Source organism: Falco rusticolus, chromosome 11, assembly GCF_015220075.1.
Source record: "Falco rusticolus isolate bFalRus1 chromosome 11, bFalRus1.pri, whole genome shotgun sequence".
NCBI classification, from domain to species: Eukaryota; Metazoa; Chordata; class Aves; order Falconiformes; family Falconidae; genus Falco; species Falco rusticolus.
This window is the reverse complement of record NC_051197.1, coordinates 7,773,913-7,792,575: the sequence shown is the minus strand read 5'-3', so window position 1 is coordinate 7,792,575 and position 18,663 is coordinate 7,773,913. Positions and strand designations below refer to the sequence as shown.

Genomic DNA, 18,663 nt, shown 5'->3' with positions numbered 1-18,663 from the left:
AGAAATATTAGTCAAATTTTATTTCCAATGTGCCAAATAACTTCCATACTACCTTTCAATGAAAGCACATTCCTAGCCTCTGGGAGTACATATAATTAATAATTTCAATGTTATAATTAGTATTAGTTGTCATGGCATTTGAAAAAGGATCCTAGAGCTACCACCTCACAATCTGTTTCAGTGACCTACTAACCCAAATACCTATATGAATGGGCTGATGGAAATGGTGACATGATTACTATGATGTGAAGAGTCTTTTCAAGGTAATTGAATGAAAAGAACAGCATAAACCTCTTTCTAAAGATGAACTCGTGCTCCAGTGGTAAATTATTTAGGTTCTTACAGCAGGGCTGTAATGCACACAATCATAGTATCCCCTTTCTTCTCTATAATTGCCAGATAGTATTTCTAATTAACTATCTCTCCTTATATAGGGAGAAATTACCTGGCTTTTCCACGAACAGCTATCAGTGGAAATATCCAAGTTATTGTGTTTCTAAATGGACATTTACTCTTACACCAATTTTTTATTTTTGACCCTGGAATCCACTTCACCTTCAGTTTAAAGGCCAGAAAGATGACTAGTAAATCAAGCTAGCTTTGTTCCGACGAACATGACCTTTGGGATTACAGCTGAGTCTAAAAGTATCTAACGAAATCAAATTGTTGGTTCTTCAGAAATACACACAGAACAAATTAATAGAAGCAATGATCTTGGTAGCAGACAACAATAATCAAAATAACCAAACTAAAACACACTAAGCACCCAGTAGGCTATTATCATGTGTCTTTGCCCTAAGGCCATTTACAGCAAACAAAACCAACTGTGTTGCAAACCAAGAGGTCTAACTGCCAGTTCCAATGCTGTTACTGACTTTGCAATGCACAAAATTATAACGTGATAAAAAGCAACAAGGATTAAAAAGCATTCTAATCAAAATGTCAATTAAGAGGCCTCCTCATGGGTGTGAGCTTCAACATCTAGTGTCCTGAAGTTTTCTGGGGTGTGGGGTTTGTTGTTGTTTTTTTTTTTTTTTTTTTTTGGGGGGGGGTGGGGGGTGGTTGTTTTTTGGTTTTTTTAAGACTGAAAAACAGCCCTGTTAATTCTTCAGTATTTAGCTAAGGATTAGTAACCTACACCCACAAAAAGAGGTCAGGTGAAGCAGTGATGAGCACCTTGGCACATGACTATCAGAAACCTAGCAGAGTCTACTTTTACCTAAAACCTATGTATCCCAAACCCCGATTTCTAACCTATAGAGTTCTGGATTTCCTTCCAACTACTATGGAGAGGATGCAAAGCTTAGTTCATCTGGTGTACTCTAGGTGCACCTGCTGCATTATATTCTACAGAGAGGCCAGACAAAAGAATGGCTTGGTATGAGCAAGCCTGAGGTTTTAAGCTCAGACAGATCTGGACACATGCAAAACCAGATATTTAGGGAGACTTTCTAATGAAAATGTAGGCCTTCAAGAACTTTAAACTTAAGTCTGAGGACTTTCCAAAGATTTAAACTTTGATTGAGAGTCTCTTCAACACCAATCTCTGGTTAAAGGTTTTGTTCCAAGGGAATTGCCAAACACTTCACAGAAAGACCGTAAAGAAATCAAGAACAGTTCTTTCTGCTCCAATGTCTTAACGGCAAAACAGTACCTCTTCTTTCAGAAGGACATCAGCTTTGCTATTTGTTCAAAACACCCTAATGGATGCTTTACCCTTACCAGAAAAAGGTTGAAACACTCTTTCCAGCCCACAGCATATGTCATAGTCCAGGGCAAGAATCAAGGGTACTGACACAAAATCATTCCCAAATCTGACTACCTTTTTCACCCATCAAATCTTCATACTTAATATGTATGAATAACTTAAAAGTGACAGAAAACTTAAGCCAGCATGCCAACACACACAGAAGAAAGCAAAGCTCCCTTAGCACCACCCAATTAAATAACAGACACAAACTCTGCACAGAGACTGTTAGACAGTGAAAACAGTATGCATGACAGAGATAATCTTGTACAGGGCTGAAGCAGACATGTTTTTCATCAGTCCATATCTTAAATAACTGACAAGATATATTTTTAAACAGCACTGTGTTAACTTCCAGGTGAAAAAGATTCTCCAGTTTCTTCAATTTTAGCCATTCCAGAAGGAAACTAGTAGTTTGAATTACGGTTAAATCTTACAAAAATTAAAATAATAAGCTGATGTATCAATGTCATGGTCAATTTTATAACTTAAAACATTATTATCGAGCATGCTTTCTCACCTTTCTGTAACTGATGGCAATGAGGTTCTTCCTTCCCAATTCCCCCTTGCTCCTCCCACAAACCTCTGTTTTTATGAAAAAGGCTGATGCAATGGCAAAGTTTGGGAAAATAAATTTATATACATCTGTATGAATCATAACAAAGTAGTTTATTACCCAGGTAAAAAAAAATAAACATTGCAAAATGAGAAAAACTCGCATAACTTTGAAGAAACTTAGTTATCTGTTGTTTCGATGAAAGCAAAGGTTTTTGAGGTTTCCCTTTCCACTCCGAAGTCTTCTCATCCAGACCAAATCTATTTATTTGGTCAACAAAAAATGTGAATTCTATGAAGAATTTCCTTCTGAAGCCCCACATGCCAGATATTCCTGTAATACACGGACACCTGGCAACTCCCACAATCCTCCAACCCTTAGGGCCCCCCTACAATTATCGTGAAGACAACCACATAGCATGAATAAAGTAGTCCTAAAGGTGTACATAACTTATAAAGACAAAAAGATATTCTTGCTAGTTTTAGTCTGCATCCTAGGTGAAGCTGTAAAAACAAAAGCAAAGGTGCCAGCATACAAAAATGTTGACATCTGACACTCCTGCCAATACTCAGACTGCTTGACATTCCAGAACTGTTTAACTATGTCAATTTAAGTTCAGTGCACAGAAAGTTTGCAATTTAAAAAGAAATAAACAAACAAGTATCTCTTTTCTTTGTAATGAGAAGCAGACCCCAAACCACATAGAACATTAATATATTTGTATCACGTCAGTACCTGGGTATCCCACTGGCAATGGAAGAACATTCTGCAGTTAAATACAACAAATCAAAGAAGAACAGAGATGTTAACAAAAACTGGTAGAAATTAGATGCCTCTATTTCCCTCAGTATGTGAGGTATGTTGCAGCATCACTCTTCTACCAATTCACATGCAGTTACCTTTTTAAAGAATTTATGCTACAAACAAGCTGTTGATTTTTTCCCCTAGGAAGTTTTTCCTACATTCCAATGACACGTTGTGGAGAAATCCTGAATTGCAATTAGTAAAACAGCTAAAACTTGTGCGCTTAACTCTACTACTTTAGCTACTTCAACTGAAAACAATCAGACTACTCATGTATAAAGCTAAGCTTCTGCATAATCTTTCCTAAGTGAGGGCCTAAGAAGGAAAAGTTAGACAGGTTGCTTACACAGCCCACATGCATGAATACGTGCTTTGTACTCCCTGGGTAGCTACAGTAACCTCATTAAAAAAGAAGAGGAAAAGAAAATAATTATAAACCACACAGAACAGGCTTAAATTGTTTTGAGACACTAAGAAAAAAAATTCTGGTAGATTATTTACTGTGTTTTACTTTATAGTTAAGATATTTTATAAAAGTTACTCAACATTTGTACATGCATATATACAAAATATTTTTTTCAAGTATTTCTCTTTAGTACCTCAGAACATGTAAGTTGCAGTAACCTGTTACAACAATCAGAGCTAAAAGAAAAAACCAAATGCAATATGAGATCCTGCTCCAGCTGAAACCAATAGCAGAATCTCTAATGGCTTTGAAAGATACGTCGTCAGTCCATGAAAGCTTCACAAAAGCATCAAAAATCAGTATAACTGTGACTTCACTGAAAAAACTTTTACAGGGAGGGAAAACCATTTCAAAAGTTCGCAGACCACTACTCTATCCCTCTTAAACATAATTTGGGAAAGGCAAGGGTGAAATGGCAATGAAGTTCCCCCCTCAGTTTAATTCAGCAGAGATTAGCTGGACAAAACTACAAAGAATTTCTTCTAAAATTTCCAGTGTGCACAACATTCTTAAACAAAATACCTCACACAAATACAGAAGATGGTAGCAGAACACTAGGAAACGTATTTATTAATTAAAAGGTACAGAAAATATAGAAGGGAAAACCATGCAGAGTTACTTTGCACATAATCAGTAAGGATTTGAAATGGAAAATAAAACATTGAGTTGTAAATTCCATCGAGTATTTAAAATACCAAAATCCTTTACCATTTTGTAACAGTCTAAAGATATGAGACCTAATAATGAATGACACTGTCCTTTACTAATCTGAAGTTTTAACAGCAAGACAACAGTTCAGTGTTTTTAAATCAGGTAGAAACTTGATATTATTTTAAAAAAATGATGAAACAGAGAAACAAAGTTGTCTGCTGAAATACAAGAGGAAAAGGTTTAAATAAGCAGTTATATGATAAAATATTTCCTGGGTCCTAGGTTCAGACACATTATGCCATCCTTGAGCTACAACAGGTTTCTGTGATTCTACCACCACCACCCATCTCTAAATTTGCAATAATACTTACTTGTCTTCATGGTACCAAACACTGCAGTTGCTCTTACACATTTATTAACTGGTTTTAAAACCTAAGCACAATAATACTGCTGAACTGCAACACTGACACTAAAAACTTAGAAAGTAGATATAGATTGAAGACTATTTAAAAAAAAAAAATTTCTTATATTCACCAGCTACTAACTTAACCATGGTCTGGGATTCCTGAATGTAAACCTGTTCCAGCTAATAATGTGAGATTCCATAAGAGTATAAGCTCCACTAGTATGAGTGCAGAATTGGGGTCCTCAGTTTCCTTTTAGACAGTGTACTGTTACTTGAAGAATTCCTTTATGAAGTCCCAGCCTTAAAATTGAGATGTCTTTCCTTATAGACACACAAGTATCTCCAAGCACAACAAAATGAAGGAGCGTTATAGAAACATTTGTTAAAATTTAGAGTAAATACAGATGTAAGAAACACAGGTAAAGAAGGGAAAACACTTCCCTGTTATCAGCTGGGAACTCCGCATCTTACGTCAGCGAGATATCAGGTACCTTTTGCGAAAGAGGAATTACATAATGTACACTACAGTCACCCTACTTGTAATTCCAAATAAACATTCTTGTTAAACACAGGGAGTGAATTAAGAGATCACTTCTTTAAAACTAAATTAAATAGTTTCACTGCTAACAGCTGAGAAACAGTCTTTTAAGAAGTTGCACATACAGACAGCAGTTTTACAACTCAATCCGAGAATATCCAAGAGCCTAGCCCTGTGAGAAAAACCACTGCAAATGGACAAAGCTTTAAAAAAAAAAATTTTATTGAAATACAAATATTAAAAAGATATATTCAAATGTAATTGGATATCCTTCCAAGCTGCTTTTGGCTCTCCCCACTATTTCAAAGGCAGGCGTCTTCCACTTGTCTGGTTACTTGTTCTTAGAAAAACGATATTAAACCAAGCAATATTAAGAAACAAGACACTGAACAGATTAACCAGGCTCCTGAACACATGGCTTTTATTTAGACAAAGGCTTTATGCTGGGAATAAGATTTAAAGAATTTTAATTTAAATTGTAACCCTTTTGTAGGGAAGAAGGAAGGCTACAGACAACTTTTTAAGGGCATATCCTCCTTTCTGCACAAACATGTTGTCATTTGGGATGGGGTGGGAAGAGTTTTACTGTCATCACAACAGTCATAGGCTGAGGCAACCATGAAGTTAGTGTTGTTGTAATGGAAACACCTCTGTTCAGCGTTAATCTGTAGTACCAGCAAGTGATTCACTACAAACACTGTGACAAAACATGAGGAGCGATGAGTTTTGTATCCTCCCTGGCATCTGCCTCTTCCAAGTGAGCTGGCTCACAGCTGTTCCATGGCCTGCCTGGTTGTAGAGGGTTGGAACAAAGTGGATGCAAAAAGCACTTTTTTTTTTTAATTAAAACCCCAAACTCTCTAAGTTAAAGAAGACGTTTTGTTCGTGTATCTTGAAAGAAGCGGGCACAAGCTACCTATTTATCACCACAATAAAAATAGAAAGGAAGAAAGAAGGCGCAGAGGCTGGGGAGGGTGGGCTTCACGCCCACCACCCCGGAGCTTCCCACAAAGAACGAGCAGCACAGCAACGAGGAGGAAGAGAAAAGCAGCGAGAGGCCACGGCTGCGCGGCGGCGGCGGCTCGAGATTTACCTGGAAATCTGCCAGTATCATCTCCCGGTCCATGTTGGACGCCATTGCAGCCAGCTGCGTCCCCGGCTCCGCTCTGACCCGCGCACCTGGAGCTGCTGCCGGCGAGGACGGGGCAGGGTGGGACTAGGAGCTCATGGAGCCGCCGGCTCCCCTCAGGCTCCCGCGGCGCCCCCGGGCTGCCCCCTCCGGCAGCCCCGCGGCGGCGGGAAGCGGGCGGGAAGCGGGCGGCGGGCCGGGAGCGGGCCGGGCCGGGAGCAGGCAGCGCTGCCTCAGCTGCTGGCCCGGGGAGGAGGAGGAGGCAACGCCGCTCCCTCCCTGCCTCCACAGCGCCTGTCGCACATTTTGCCTGTCATTGAGGTCGCAAAGAGGCGCTTTGCGGCCGGCACGTGACCACCCTCCTGTCAAGCGCTCGCGAAGCCGGGGGAGGGGGTGGGGCTGCGCCTTCTCGGCAGCTCGCGCTGACCGCGGCCGCTGCGCCCCGGCCCGGCGGGAGGGGAAGGAGAAGGAGCAGGAGCGGAGGGGGCGCCCGAGGGGCTGCGCTGCTGCCCGGCGGGAGGCCACGGGCGGCCCGGCCCAGCGCCTGGGCCTTTCCTGAGGGGACGGGCTGCCTCAGCCTGCCCGGCCCCAGAGCGGCGGAGCGGCCCCTCCGAGCGGGCGGCGCAGCTGCGGCCGTCGGCTCTCGGCTCGGCTGGGGGCAGCGCTGCCCCGGGGGCTGAGGGGCTGGCGGGCTGGCACTGACACCGCCACCCACGCACCCCGGCGGCGGATCCCCGGGCCCGGCCGGGCTCCGCCGCCGGCTGCGGCCTAACGGGGCGGCGAGGCCCTGGCTGCAACGAGCCGGGGCCGGGGCCGCCATCTGGGGGCGGGCGGGGGGTGGGACAAGGGCCGCTGGAGCCGCCGGCCGGAGGGCGGCTCTGCCTGCCCGTACGGAGCGGGGCACCCACCTGCGGCCCGCAGCGGAGGGGCGGCCGGGGTGGCGGTGGCGCCGGCCCGCTGTCCCCAGCGCGATTTGCCTCCGTCCTGACAACCCGTCGCTTTGTGCTCCCTGAGAGACCCGGGCCTCGGAGCGCGGGGCACGCACCGGAGGGGGAAGGCACGGTAAAGCAGTAATTTTCCCCGTCTTCGCACTTCTCTCAGAAGGAAATGCATTTTTCACAGGTTTCTGAGCCAACAGACCGTGATCTGCGCTGCGGCCCTCACTCGAGCTTAGCACTCCAGCACTGTAAGATGCAATTGCATTATATACCAGAGATAAATTTGTTTGTTGGGTTGTTGGTTTGCGTTTTTTTAAGTAATGCAAATCTAACTGTAATTAACGCATTTTAAGTCTGCTTCCTACAACCGGATGCTGTTCACCTACCCCTTAGCACTGACATTTAACACGCATTTGGACACTAATTTGCTAATTAGTCCAGCAAGTGTCGTTCTGCTCTTTGTACGGGTGTCGAAGCTAAGATCACAAGCACCTTTCCTGTTAGCTAATAAAGTTACATGAAGATATCTTTGAATCAAGTTATTTTGTCGTATTTAGAAAACACCGTTCTTTATTTTTTTCTGCCATCCGTGACGGTTATAGCTGAGTTTCTCAGCCCCTGCGAGTTGCCTGCCACAGCAGCCGGGCTGGCACCAGGGGGGAGCCCAGCGTGACTGCTCACCACAGCAGGGTCTGTCGTTTGGGAGAAACCGTGAACGGACACTGTGTGGGGGTAGGGGCACATGAAAAGCTAAACTGTACCTTCAGGAGAGTTTGTGTTCCCAAGAAAAACACTCCTGGGAGTTGTTTAAAGCGTGTTTGCGGATGCTGCTGGGGAGTGCAGGCAGCAGGGCACCTGGGGTGCGCATCTGGTGGTGGCAGTCATTTGAATCTCCAGGTGGGTGGAGGCCACGCTGAAATGCCACTTACGACGCAAAGCCAGGGTGTCAGAGAAGTTGGATTTTATATTTTATCATGTTCTTGGTCTAGTTTATGTTGGCAGCATTTGCCAAGAGGTTTTTATTGCCCACTGTTGTTAGTTTAACAATTCGAGCTCCCCACCACCGACTGGAGGGATGATAAAGTAATTGCCCTCACATCTGCCCCCTGGGTTTTTGGTTTGGGGTTTTTTTCCCAGTTTGATGTTGCAGACAGTTCTGTACTAGGTACGAGGTATGGTGCAATGCCAGGGACAGCCTGTGCTAAATTACAAACAAATCCACCCACACATTACTAGAGAGTAACTATAATAAAGGCTGAAAAGCGAGTTTAAACAATTGGATTAAAGCCAATTAATTCCTGGCACGAATTGAAGCTATAGGTATGTTGTCAAGATTAGTTACACAGCGTTCACATCTACTACAGTCATATTCTAAATAATGATATCTCTATTAGATCAAAACAGGAAGGATTTGATCCAGAACGTGAAGAAAAGGTGAAAAGCTGCACGTGCCCCACACCGCAGGAAGTTCACGTTCAAGTCACAGCGAAAGTTTCTATTCTCCTCCTCACGACCTCTCTCCAAGACGCCCGAGGTAGCTTTTGTCCTCCAACCAACATCAGACAAATTAGAGAACCCAGGGGGGACGACGCTCGCTTACTGTTACTCCTTGCAATGCCCGGCAATAGTATTTGCCTCCGGAAGGTGTTTTTTCTGCTGATTCTGGAGCTGACTGGGGCAGTTTTTTCAGTTTTAGGAAAAGGATCTTTACGGTTCTCGAGAAGATGTGATCCGGATTAACGATCTGCTGTCTTGCAAAGGTTTTTGACAGACCTGCACGGTGAAGGAGGTTTGACAGCATTTTCTGGCCAGGCAGCTTTACTTGCAGGAAGCCTGCAGCACCCCCAGCTATGCTTTACTTAATTATTTTTGTCAAGTGGCATAAGATGGGGGCTTTATTCTGAACTGTTAAAAACAAACAAACAAACAAACAATAAATGGAGACTGTGGTAAGACCTGCAGGTCTAATTCTGCAGTAAGTTAGCAACAGGTGATGCCACCGAAGCCTGTGGATTTTAGATACCGATTAGTCACAAAATAAGCCATTTACAAGCCGTCTGACTGAATATTCGAGTTTTTGCATAGAAATTCCTTATGCAGAAAAGCAACTCTATTTGAATATACGGATGCTATTTATATACGTGTATTTCTGGAGTTAACTTTGAGGGAAATCATAATTCGTATTTTTGTTTACAAAACTGGGCACTGTTACTTCTGGCCGAGAATTATCATAATGAGGCCCTTAAAAATATGCGCTTTTTGCCCCCCTTAGTGGGAGCGGGGGTCAGTTAATAATTTGAGCAAAATTGCTTCCCCTTCTCCACGTGTAGGCAGCTCACTCACTACTTGTCACCTTTGTATCTTCGCGACCAAGTGTGGGTGGGAGAATCGGTACAGGAAAATGTACTTGGGAAGCAAGAAGCTACCGAAGCTGGAAGGAGAGCCAGAGGCAGCGGTCACACCGCCTGCCTTCAGCTGGGCTGCAGCTCCATCCCTGCGGAACTGGTTCTGCCTGCGGCGGCGGCTCCGAGTCAGGCCCCGGCCGTCCCTGCCCCTGCCCGGCTGCCGGCGGCAGGTTCCCCCGCAGGGCAGCGCTGGAGGAGCTGCTGTTTGCTTGCCGGACAGGTTCCCTCAGGAACGCACCTCTCCGAGGTGCCTCACGCGTGTTTACGTTCTAATTCACCTCCCCGTCGCCTCCACGCAGAAAGCAGACGGGCAGATCCCCCCCGCGACCGACGGGCTCCGTGTGGTTACCGGGGAGCCATGACGTTGCATCTTACCTCTGGCAGGGCTCGGTCCTCCCGGGGGTCCCTGAGACCGAGAGCGAGCCGGCCCTTGCAGCAGCGGCCAGGCGCCGTGCCGGGAGGCAGCAGGGCCAGGACATCGCCGTGCCGGCCGCCGGCACTTCGCCCTCTGAAGGGAAAGCGAAGCCCTCGCGTCTCCTCGGTGCCGGGGTGCGCTTCTCCCTCAAAATGGCACTTTCAGATCAATCAAGGGCAGCAGAAGAGCGCAAGGCGCGGAGCGCAGCCCTGGGCGGCCGCCGGCCGCCGTTACGAACACTTGACATTGACCCTTCATCCCTGACCTTGTCCTTAGGGACAGGAGCCGGGGTGGACCCCGAGCCCGCCGCCGCTGCCCCGCGGGGTGCCGAGCCAGGGCGGGGGGGCCGGGGCCGCCCCCCCCCCCCGCGGGCAGGTGGAGACCGCCCGGGGCTTGGGGGCAGCGCCGCGGCGGGAGGCCGCCCCCAGCCCCCCCCCCGGCTGCCCCGACCCCCGGTGCCCCGGCAGGGGCGCGGCGGCTCCCGGTGCTAAAACCTCCTTTTCTTTCCATCCCCCCAACCAACCCCCGCCCGCCCTAGGCCTCACGGCGCTTCCCCTAAGAGCACCCTGGCTGCTCGGCTGCGGCGGGGGAGCGCCGGGCCCGGGTGCGCGGCGCGGGGAACGGCACAAGGCGCCGCGGCCGGGGCCGGGGCCGGGCGAGGGGCGGGTGCGCGCCGCTGCAGGCCTTCCTGCCCGGCCGGGCCGCAACTCCGCCGCGCCTCCTTAAATCTCTGCCGTTAAAATGTGGGCGGGTGTTTCAACTCAAAAAGCGCTCAAATTTTTTTTCTTTTCAAAAAAAGCTGATGAGGTTAAAAAAAAAAGGGGGAAAGAAAAAAAAAAGAGAGAAACCGGCTTCGTGTCCGTAGGAAACAGAAGTAGCGATTGTTTGCGCTTAAAAAAGGGGGAGCGCAAAGTCGCGGGCGGAGGCAGCGGCCGCGGACCGGCAAGTGCAGCTTTATTTCGCGAAGTTGAAAGCGGCAGCGAGCGGCGGCTGTCACCGGGCGCCGGGAAGCTGCCGAGCACCGCCGGGCCGGGGCAGCGGCGGGCACCAGCGGGCACCAGCGCAGCCCCCCGCCCTCCGCTCCGCGGCCGGGGCGAGAGGCGCGGCTGTCGCCGGGCAGCGGCGGCGGGGCCCCCGGCGAGCGGCGGAGACGGCCCCGCGCCGCGGCTCCTCCACGCCCTGAGCGCGGGCGGCGGGACGCGGCTGCCCCCCCACCCGCCGCCGCCGCCCGCGGACCCGCCGCCCTCCTGGATGCTCCGGAGCCGCCGCCGCCGGGGGCGGCCGCCGGCCGGGATCGCGCCCGCCCGCTGCGCGGAGGCTGCGCGGGGCTGCGGGAGTGAAGCTGCTGCGGGGAGCGAGAGCGCCGAGGGAGCGCGCCCGGCCGCCGGGCACCCGCTGCCGCCGTGCTCTGCCCGCCGCGGGGGCGGCCCGCCCGGCGCGGCCCTGCTCGGCCCGGACTAGAGGCAGCCGAGTGGGATGGAAGGGGGGACCCCGAGCGGGAGCTGGATGCACACTGCTGCGGAAGACTTTTCCTCGGAGCTGTTGCTGCTAAGTCTCAGATCCCGACCGTGAGCAGGGTGGGTTGTCTTCTTCTTCAAAGATCTCAGGTCTGAGTGAGTCTCCGGTGTACGTGTACATATGTTACCCGTAACATATATGATGTATCGCATAGCTATTAATCCCTCCCCCCTCCTCCCCTGAAAGTGGCCAAAGTCTTTAATAGGAGTTACTCTATATGTGGAAGCAAAGAAATCTTCTTTCAAGTGGAGCTGCAGTTTTGCTGAATAATCACGTGTGAGTTAGGGGCGGGCTCTTGGCAAGGAGGTTTTTTACGAGTATTTACTACAAGGTCTACTCCAGAAGATTAACCATCCCAATCCTTCTGTCAGTCTCCGATGCCATGCCTGGTTAAAAAAAAAAAAATCTCATCTTTTTTCCGATCGTCAGTCACCCTAAAGAATGGCCGAGCCTTCTGGGAACGAGCTGGCGTCCGCGGCTGCCAAGGGGGACCTAGTGCAACTTACTAATTTGTTGCAAAAGAATGTAAACGTCAATGCACAAAATGGATTTGGGAGGACTGCGCTGCAGGTTGGTATCCAGAGAGGGAGAAAATATTTCATCACTGGTACCTACGTGACCCGGGTTTCCAAAAAAGACAACGTTTTAAACAGGCTGGTGGATGAAATACGAGTGGTTTTTCAAACTCGTTGGATGCCATATTTTATAACTTTAGTGGCTCCAACTCCCTAAAATGACGTACTTGAAATAAAACTGGTCAAAACCAATATTTCAGTCGGGGATCACCCTCAATGTCAAACGGGCTGCGAGTTTGCTAATATTTTGTAACTTCGTGGGGAGGAGGCAAGGAACGAGAGGGCTGAGATGAAAAGAAATCAGCTTAGGTGAGCAGGATTTCATAGCAGGTCTGTAAACACAAATGTGCTGTTCTCTGAAGCTCAGGGTTTCTCTTTTTTTCCCCTCTCCTTTTTCTTCCTGCGTTATGCTTTTGCAGCGTGACTTGTCTGGGTTCTGGGCTCTGCTGTGGATGGTACTTTTCCTTTATACGCTGTTTGTGAGGAATGACCTTTCTCATTGGGAAGCATGCTGCTCAGAACCGAGCACCTCCGATGGACATTAACAGTCAGCCCTGCGAGCTCGGGCTTCAGCTGAATCACTTGCTTTTTCATTCATAATTAAGGCTTAAATTTTTGCTGCTTTAGATCGGCTGGCAGGGCGCTGGTTCCAGCTCTTTCCTTTCTGATCGTATAGGGTGCTATGTCCTAATTTTTTAAGTGTGTGGCTGTTCAGGCAGGAGTTGGAACTCGTCCATCTGCTAACTGAGGAAAGATTTTGCTTTTAATAATATCAGAGAATGATCGCGAAAAGTCTAGAATGCCCACCGAAGAGTGATAGAAGTGATTTATAAATCTGGAGAGAGGGAAAAAAAAAAAAGATGTGTGGTTATTTGTACTTAGGTATAAGTAATGAAATGTGGAAGTGGAGCTATAGGTTTTCTTAATTTCACACATTAGAAAAATCGTTTGTTAACTCCTCTCCCTTCCCCCCCCCCCAACCACGATAATAATTTCTGAAATTAGAGTTTTAAACAGCACAGAGCTTGTGAATGTACTCGAGATATTTACAGCTTTTTGGCTTAACGTCAGAATGTTGGAGCTGAGAAATAAGCACCTCTTGCTTAAAAAGCAGGAATGACCCTTTTTTGACAATTTCGCTGAAGCTGGAGATCTGTGAGCTCCTCTCTGTCCTGTCAGCACCTAAATAGGGCATCGCAGGGCAGGGCAGGCACTTGCAGCACCTTTTAGAGAGCAAAAGGATCTAAATTGCAAACTTAGGCAAACTAACTTCTTTAAGAGAGCAGGAAACATTTAGCTAGCTGGTTTATCCTCAGGACGAGGGCTGGAAATCGATTTATACAGTAATGTAATTTTTTTTTTATAGCAGCTAACTGTCTGTGTCCTGTATTAAGCCATATTTTACACAATGACATAGCATCCAGCTATATTAAACATGCATCCGTGTCCTAACAATACTTGTTATCACTGCCTAATCATAACTGAGTTAATGAACCACAACAAAAATCAAAACAGAAGAATCTGTCAACTTATTTTCAATATGTATCATCCCGAAATGGGCTGCGGGTGCATGACCATGCTCGAAAGAGCTGTCTGTCAGTGCACTCTCCAAAACTGAGATATTTTCTCCATAATCTCTCTCTCAATTAAAAGGGAGGCAATGCTCCTATATTAGTACCGATGAATTTATATTTTTCTTTTGCATTTATATTTAAGTAAACAGCTGCTCAGCTTGTCTTGCTGTCTACTTTTCATTTCTAATGAGGTGTACCTATGCAGGCCTCAAATACATGTCCTGCTCTTATGCTCTTCGTCAGACTTATTTAATTCATGCTTTCTCCTTCTTTGCCTCCCTCCCCTCAAGTGAAACTTTGCAAAATAAAGGGCATTTGCTGTACAGTTGTAGCCCATGTCCCAACAGCATCACCTTTTATATGATTTTCTCTCCCCCCCCCCCATCTCTGACTGAAGCCTTCAGTCTCCCAGCCTGAACACAGCAAACTCCCACTTAAACAAGATACGTGTTTTGAATTCACAAATAATACAGCCTGGGGTGTCAAAAAGAGATCAAAATGTCCAGATTTTGCTAAAGAAAGAGGGATCACAATGTTCTTGTTTTCTTTTACTTCGCTTCCATCTCTAGTCAGAAGTGAAAGAAATGGCACATACGGAGCTGGAAGCCCTGGGGCTCACAGAAATCTCTTTCTCTGAATCCCAGCCTGTCTTATCTGCACTTTTGCTCTTGTCTGTGGATATAATATGCTGGGCTGCTTTACGGTCCGAATGCTGCAGTAATTTTATTTATTATAGCTTGCTGTTCTTAAAAAGCCTAATATATATTTTTTCACCAGGAGAGCTTTTCAGCAAATCCCTTGTAGAAATCGTACATTATTCTATATCTAATACACTGTAATGCTCGTTTCTGCAGATAATTTTTTTAACCGAGATTTTTAGATCAATGTGTGGACGTTTCTAAAAAAAATTTAAAGGTGTTGTTTTTCGAATTTGATACTTACAACGAGACTAATTCCAAGGACAGGAAAATATTGCCTATAGGCTAGAGATTATACATTACTGTGTTCATTTTTTGCAAGTCTTTGAGCAAACAAAAAATGAGTAATTTAGGAGAAATCGGTGCAAGATCTTAAGTCCCAAATAAGAGAGATTTGCGTTCTAATTATGAGAGTTTTATAACGCAATCTAGAAAATTCAAAGAAGCTTTTTCTTTTTTTTTTTTTTTTCCTGAGAGAAACAGTCAGAAAATCCAATTATTGTTGCTGGGCTGGTGGTTGCTTTTTTTTTAAGGGATGTTTTAAACAACAGAATATAGCTGCAGTTTGTTTATAGTGAAATTATGGAAGTTTAATGTAATATAATGCTTTTAGAAGAAAACTTCTGGAACTTTGAAACATTCCTTTTAACTTCTCCTTTTGGGGTGACGTATTGAAACACAAATATTGGGGAGAAAAATTTCTTCTAGCATTTATTTTTCGTAGCAGACAGAGCTATGGTACAGTCCAAATATTTGTTTTATGATAATGCACAGACAATGTAAATACCTGAAAGCTTATAAAAACACATTCTACATTTGCTGTTGCTGAGGTAAAATATCTGTTCCTCAGAGACCCTACATTTGATGTTTAACGAGATTAAACAGTGATGCAAAGGTGTCTCAATCCTTAGACAAATAGAACCGAACCATACTTAATTTTCATACGTTAAAAAACTGAGATAACTCACGTTACATTAAAAAAAAAAAAGTTATTATATCCCCAGTTATCCCCAGTTTACACCGCCTATTATCAGGCATGAATCTCTCTGAGACAGAAAGCTATTACTACCGAAATGATAACATCTTTCACAATTTCACCGAGTTTAGTAAAAAATACGGGGGGGGGGGGGGGAAGGGGGAAGAAAAAACAAAACAAACAAAAAAAAAAGATTTTCTGGTGTAGCATCAGTTTTCTAGCGGCGCTCTTCTGTCTGTTTTAAATGAGGATTGTGCCGGGAGGATACTCGGAGATAAGAATTGGGGATCGAAGCCCAGTGCTGAAGCAAACCCCCCCGCCCCCTTCCCCCGCGGTATTCAACTCTCCTTTTTCTTTCATAGGTTATGAAACTCGGGAACCCCGAAATTGCCAGGAGGTTGCTCGTTAGCGGTGCCAACCCCAACCTGAAAGACAGTACTGGCTTCGCTGTAATTCATGATGTAGCCAGAGAGGGTTTTCTGGACACTTTGCAGACTCTGCTGGAGTTTAAGGCTGATGTTAACATTGAGGATGATGAGGGCAACCTGCCCTTGCACTTGGCGGCGCGGGAGGGGCACGTGCGGGTGGTAGAGCTGCTGCTGGCGCGCGCCGAGTGCAAGGTGGGCCACCAGAACAAGCGGGGGGCCACCGCCTACGACCTGGCCAAGCTCTACAAAAGAGCCGCCGTCGTCAAGCTCCTGGAGGACAGCAGCTTCTTCCCTGCAGCCATGAATTAAATCCAGCCCGGACGTGCTCTCCTTTGGACATGAAGGCTTTCAGCCGCCTTCATCTTCTTTTCTTCTTCTTTTTTTTTTTTTTTTTTCCTCCTCCTTTTTAATAACAGGCGTTGCAACTTTCTATTATTTTTTTTTCTTTTTAAACAGCTGATAGTTTAAGTCTCAAGAAATTCTGGAGGTGGGGTTTTGGATCATGGTTTAAATCCATGCTCCCAGCAATTTCTGCCACCTGCCATTTACGAAATACAGACTCAGCCATGTATATGTTGGTCACTCATACCTAGTTTTCCACTATGAAGTTTTTACGATTTATTTTAGGTCAGTTAAGCCATTAATACAAGAGCTACATATTCACGTGCTTAATATTGCTGGACTTTTAAGAAGAGGCAATAGCTGACTGTGATCTCGCCCACCTCTGGATGCGCAACCCCACCCCCCCGTTCCCTTCCCCCCACCCCCAACCCACCCCCCTGCTCCTTGGGGCAGGCTGCAGAGTTTGAAACCCTGTTCTGGATTCAAACAGCCTCCCAAGGGAAAACCTGCATCTCCCTGCTCGGGCAGAGCTTGAAGTCAAAGGCTGCTTGGCCTGAGGACAGAGGACGGCGCTTAGAGGCTTTGGGAAATAGCTGCTGCGTTTTGACACTAACAAGAGCTTGTAGAAGTAGGTCACTTACTTTCTAAATGTAGATGACACTTTCCCCCTTTGTGTATTTAAACTTTCACCGAGCTGGTTTTGAATTTAGTTACCAGAAACAGTATAAGTGGTGTTTTTTTGGATTGCCAGAGGTTTTAAACAGCTCAGTTTTGTAGTTCGTGTTTACTGTGCACTGAAGGAGGCGTTTTTTCTAGTTTCAAAACAAGCAGCTGAGAACCGTTGTCAGAGGCAGGAGGATGGGAAGGCTGCAAGGCAACAACTTTTCTGGTCGCTTTGTAAGCCGAGTGCAGTTTAGATGCTCTTTAAGAAATATTTGCTTTCCACCAGCTGTTTTGCCTGGAAATAAATTACTTTAACGACAGATGCATCTCACGAAACAGGAGCATTTGAATACAGTGACATTTAGGAAGCAGCATGTTTGCTATTCGGGAATTTATGTTATTGCTTGCACCTAAAACACAAATTAACTATTGGAACATTTACACTGCAACACGGTTGAGAGCATTGGTCACCCTCAAACTCATTTACCTCTCCAGCTGCAACAGGAGCTAAGGATGCTCAGCACCGTATAGGGAAGAGTTTAGGATGAAAATTTTAACATTTGTACAGGAGCAAGTTGTGGGACAGATGGGCAGTTTGAAGTGCTTTATTTTGAATAGTCTAAATTTTAATTGTGCAAAATAGAAGGTGTTAAATCAATGCGAAATGGATAGTACTTCAAATAGCACTTAAAAGAGGAGGGGGTGTACACTAGTTTTAGAGTTTAGCTCTTAAAAAAAAAATTTTAGCCCTACAGAATCAGTTACTACCGTTTTCAAGTAAAAAAATAATTTGCTGAAACTGTCTGTCACGTTTGCTATCCGCTCTGTCACACTGCTGTGTTTTCTGATTAAAAACCTCTGTGAAATACTCAGCCTTGTGCGCCTGTGTTACCATGTGCTGCTCACAAGGGCTCCAGGGATCGCTGACCTCCGCGGCACGGCTGGGGAAATAACCCGCAAAATACCCGCTATCGAGAGCGTTTAAACCACCTGAAATATTAAACCCGAGCAACGTAATCCGCAGGTCCCCGAGGTGAGGTAACCCCAGCCACCCCCCGTTGCTCCCCGCCTCCCTTTCCTCGTGTCCCGGAGGATGCTCCGAGCTTCTTCCCTCTCCGCAACCAGTGCCCTGCGCTCCTCTTGGAAAGCAGGAATCCGCGCTGCCACCAGGATTTCTCCCCTTCCCTGCTACAGCAGAGGTGCACACCAAAAAGGTAATATTCGTCCTTCTCATTTTTCACCTGTGCTACTGAAAAAAAACCAAACTCATCCCAGATCCGTCCTGAGCTCCTTCAGCATTTAACGTATGCTAAACCGGAGCTTAAGTAGTGGCTTTAATAAACCAACTGCTTTTTCGAGAGAAATGCCCCGCCTAGTCAGAAATAGCGGCTTTTATTGCGTGCCAGAAGTTCACGTGTAAAGCCAGGGCATGTTACACCAGGGCCAAGCCTACAGCGTCCGCGGGGCAGCGCTCACTCCGGTGTAAAGTTATGTTCTGTTTGCTCTCACTGCTGCGTGTTCTCTGTAAGCCAGTTATCGGAAACAATATTATAAATTGAAATTCCTAAGTTAGATACTTCGAAAGAGAAAATTCTTCTCCGTTGACCCAGGAATTTAATAGGTTCTGCCAAAAGCTTCTGGGAAGCCAAAGAATTAAGTGAGGCGGTGGGTTAGGTGCAGCTCACCGGGTCTGCAGGGGAGAAGCCGTGCCCAGCTGCTTGGGGGGGGGGGGGGGGGAGGGAGGGGGGGGGCAGAGGTCCTGCAACAGCTCTTGCATGTACTGAGCGAGGGGAGAGGATAATATAAAGCAAACCGCACCAACAGGGAATCTTTA

General features: G+C 46.3%; 2 protein-coding genes and 1 long non-coding RNA gene across 3 annotated transcripts in view; 1 reads left to right on the top strand and 2 right to left on the bottom strand.

Moving 5' to 3' along the window:
• Positions 1–6,434, bottom strand: part of FAF1 (Fas associated factor 1) — a 171,571-nt gene extending 165,137 nt beyond the window's left edge. Inside the window, exon 1 of the mRNA XM_037404855.1 lies at positions 6,262–6,434. Coding sequence (XP_037260752.1) covers positions 6,262–6,306 — 45 coding nt within the window. The 5' untranslated portion in view covers positions 6,307–6,434. The remainder of the gene's footprint in view (positions 1–6,261) is intronic.
• A 1,745-nt stretch (positions 6,435–8,179) lies between these two features.
• LOC119155814 lies at positions 8,180–10,128 on the bottom strand. Its single transcript, XR_005106847.1, has 2 exons — positions 10,016–10,128; positions 8,180–9,140 (listed from the first exon to the last, which is right to left on the bottom strand). It is a non-coding gene; the product is annotated as an uncharacterized LOC119155814 (long non-coding RNA).
• A 1,193-nt stretch (positions 10,129–11,321) lies between these two features.
• On the top strand, positions 11,322–17,701 carry CDKN2C (cyclin dependent kinase inhibitor 2C). The gene is made up of 3 exons (XM_037404655.1): positions 11,322–11,632; positions 12,003–12,143; positions 15,759–17,701. Exons 2-3 carry the CDS (start codon positions 12,015–12,017, stop codon positions 16,131–16,133), a joined length of 504 nt encoding a protein of 167 aa, XP_037260552.1. The 5' UTR covers positions 11,322–11,632; positions 12,003–12,014; the 3' UTR covers positions 16,134–17,701.
• Positions 17,702–18,663: the final 962 nt, after the last annotated feature.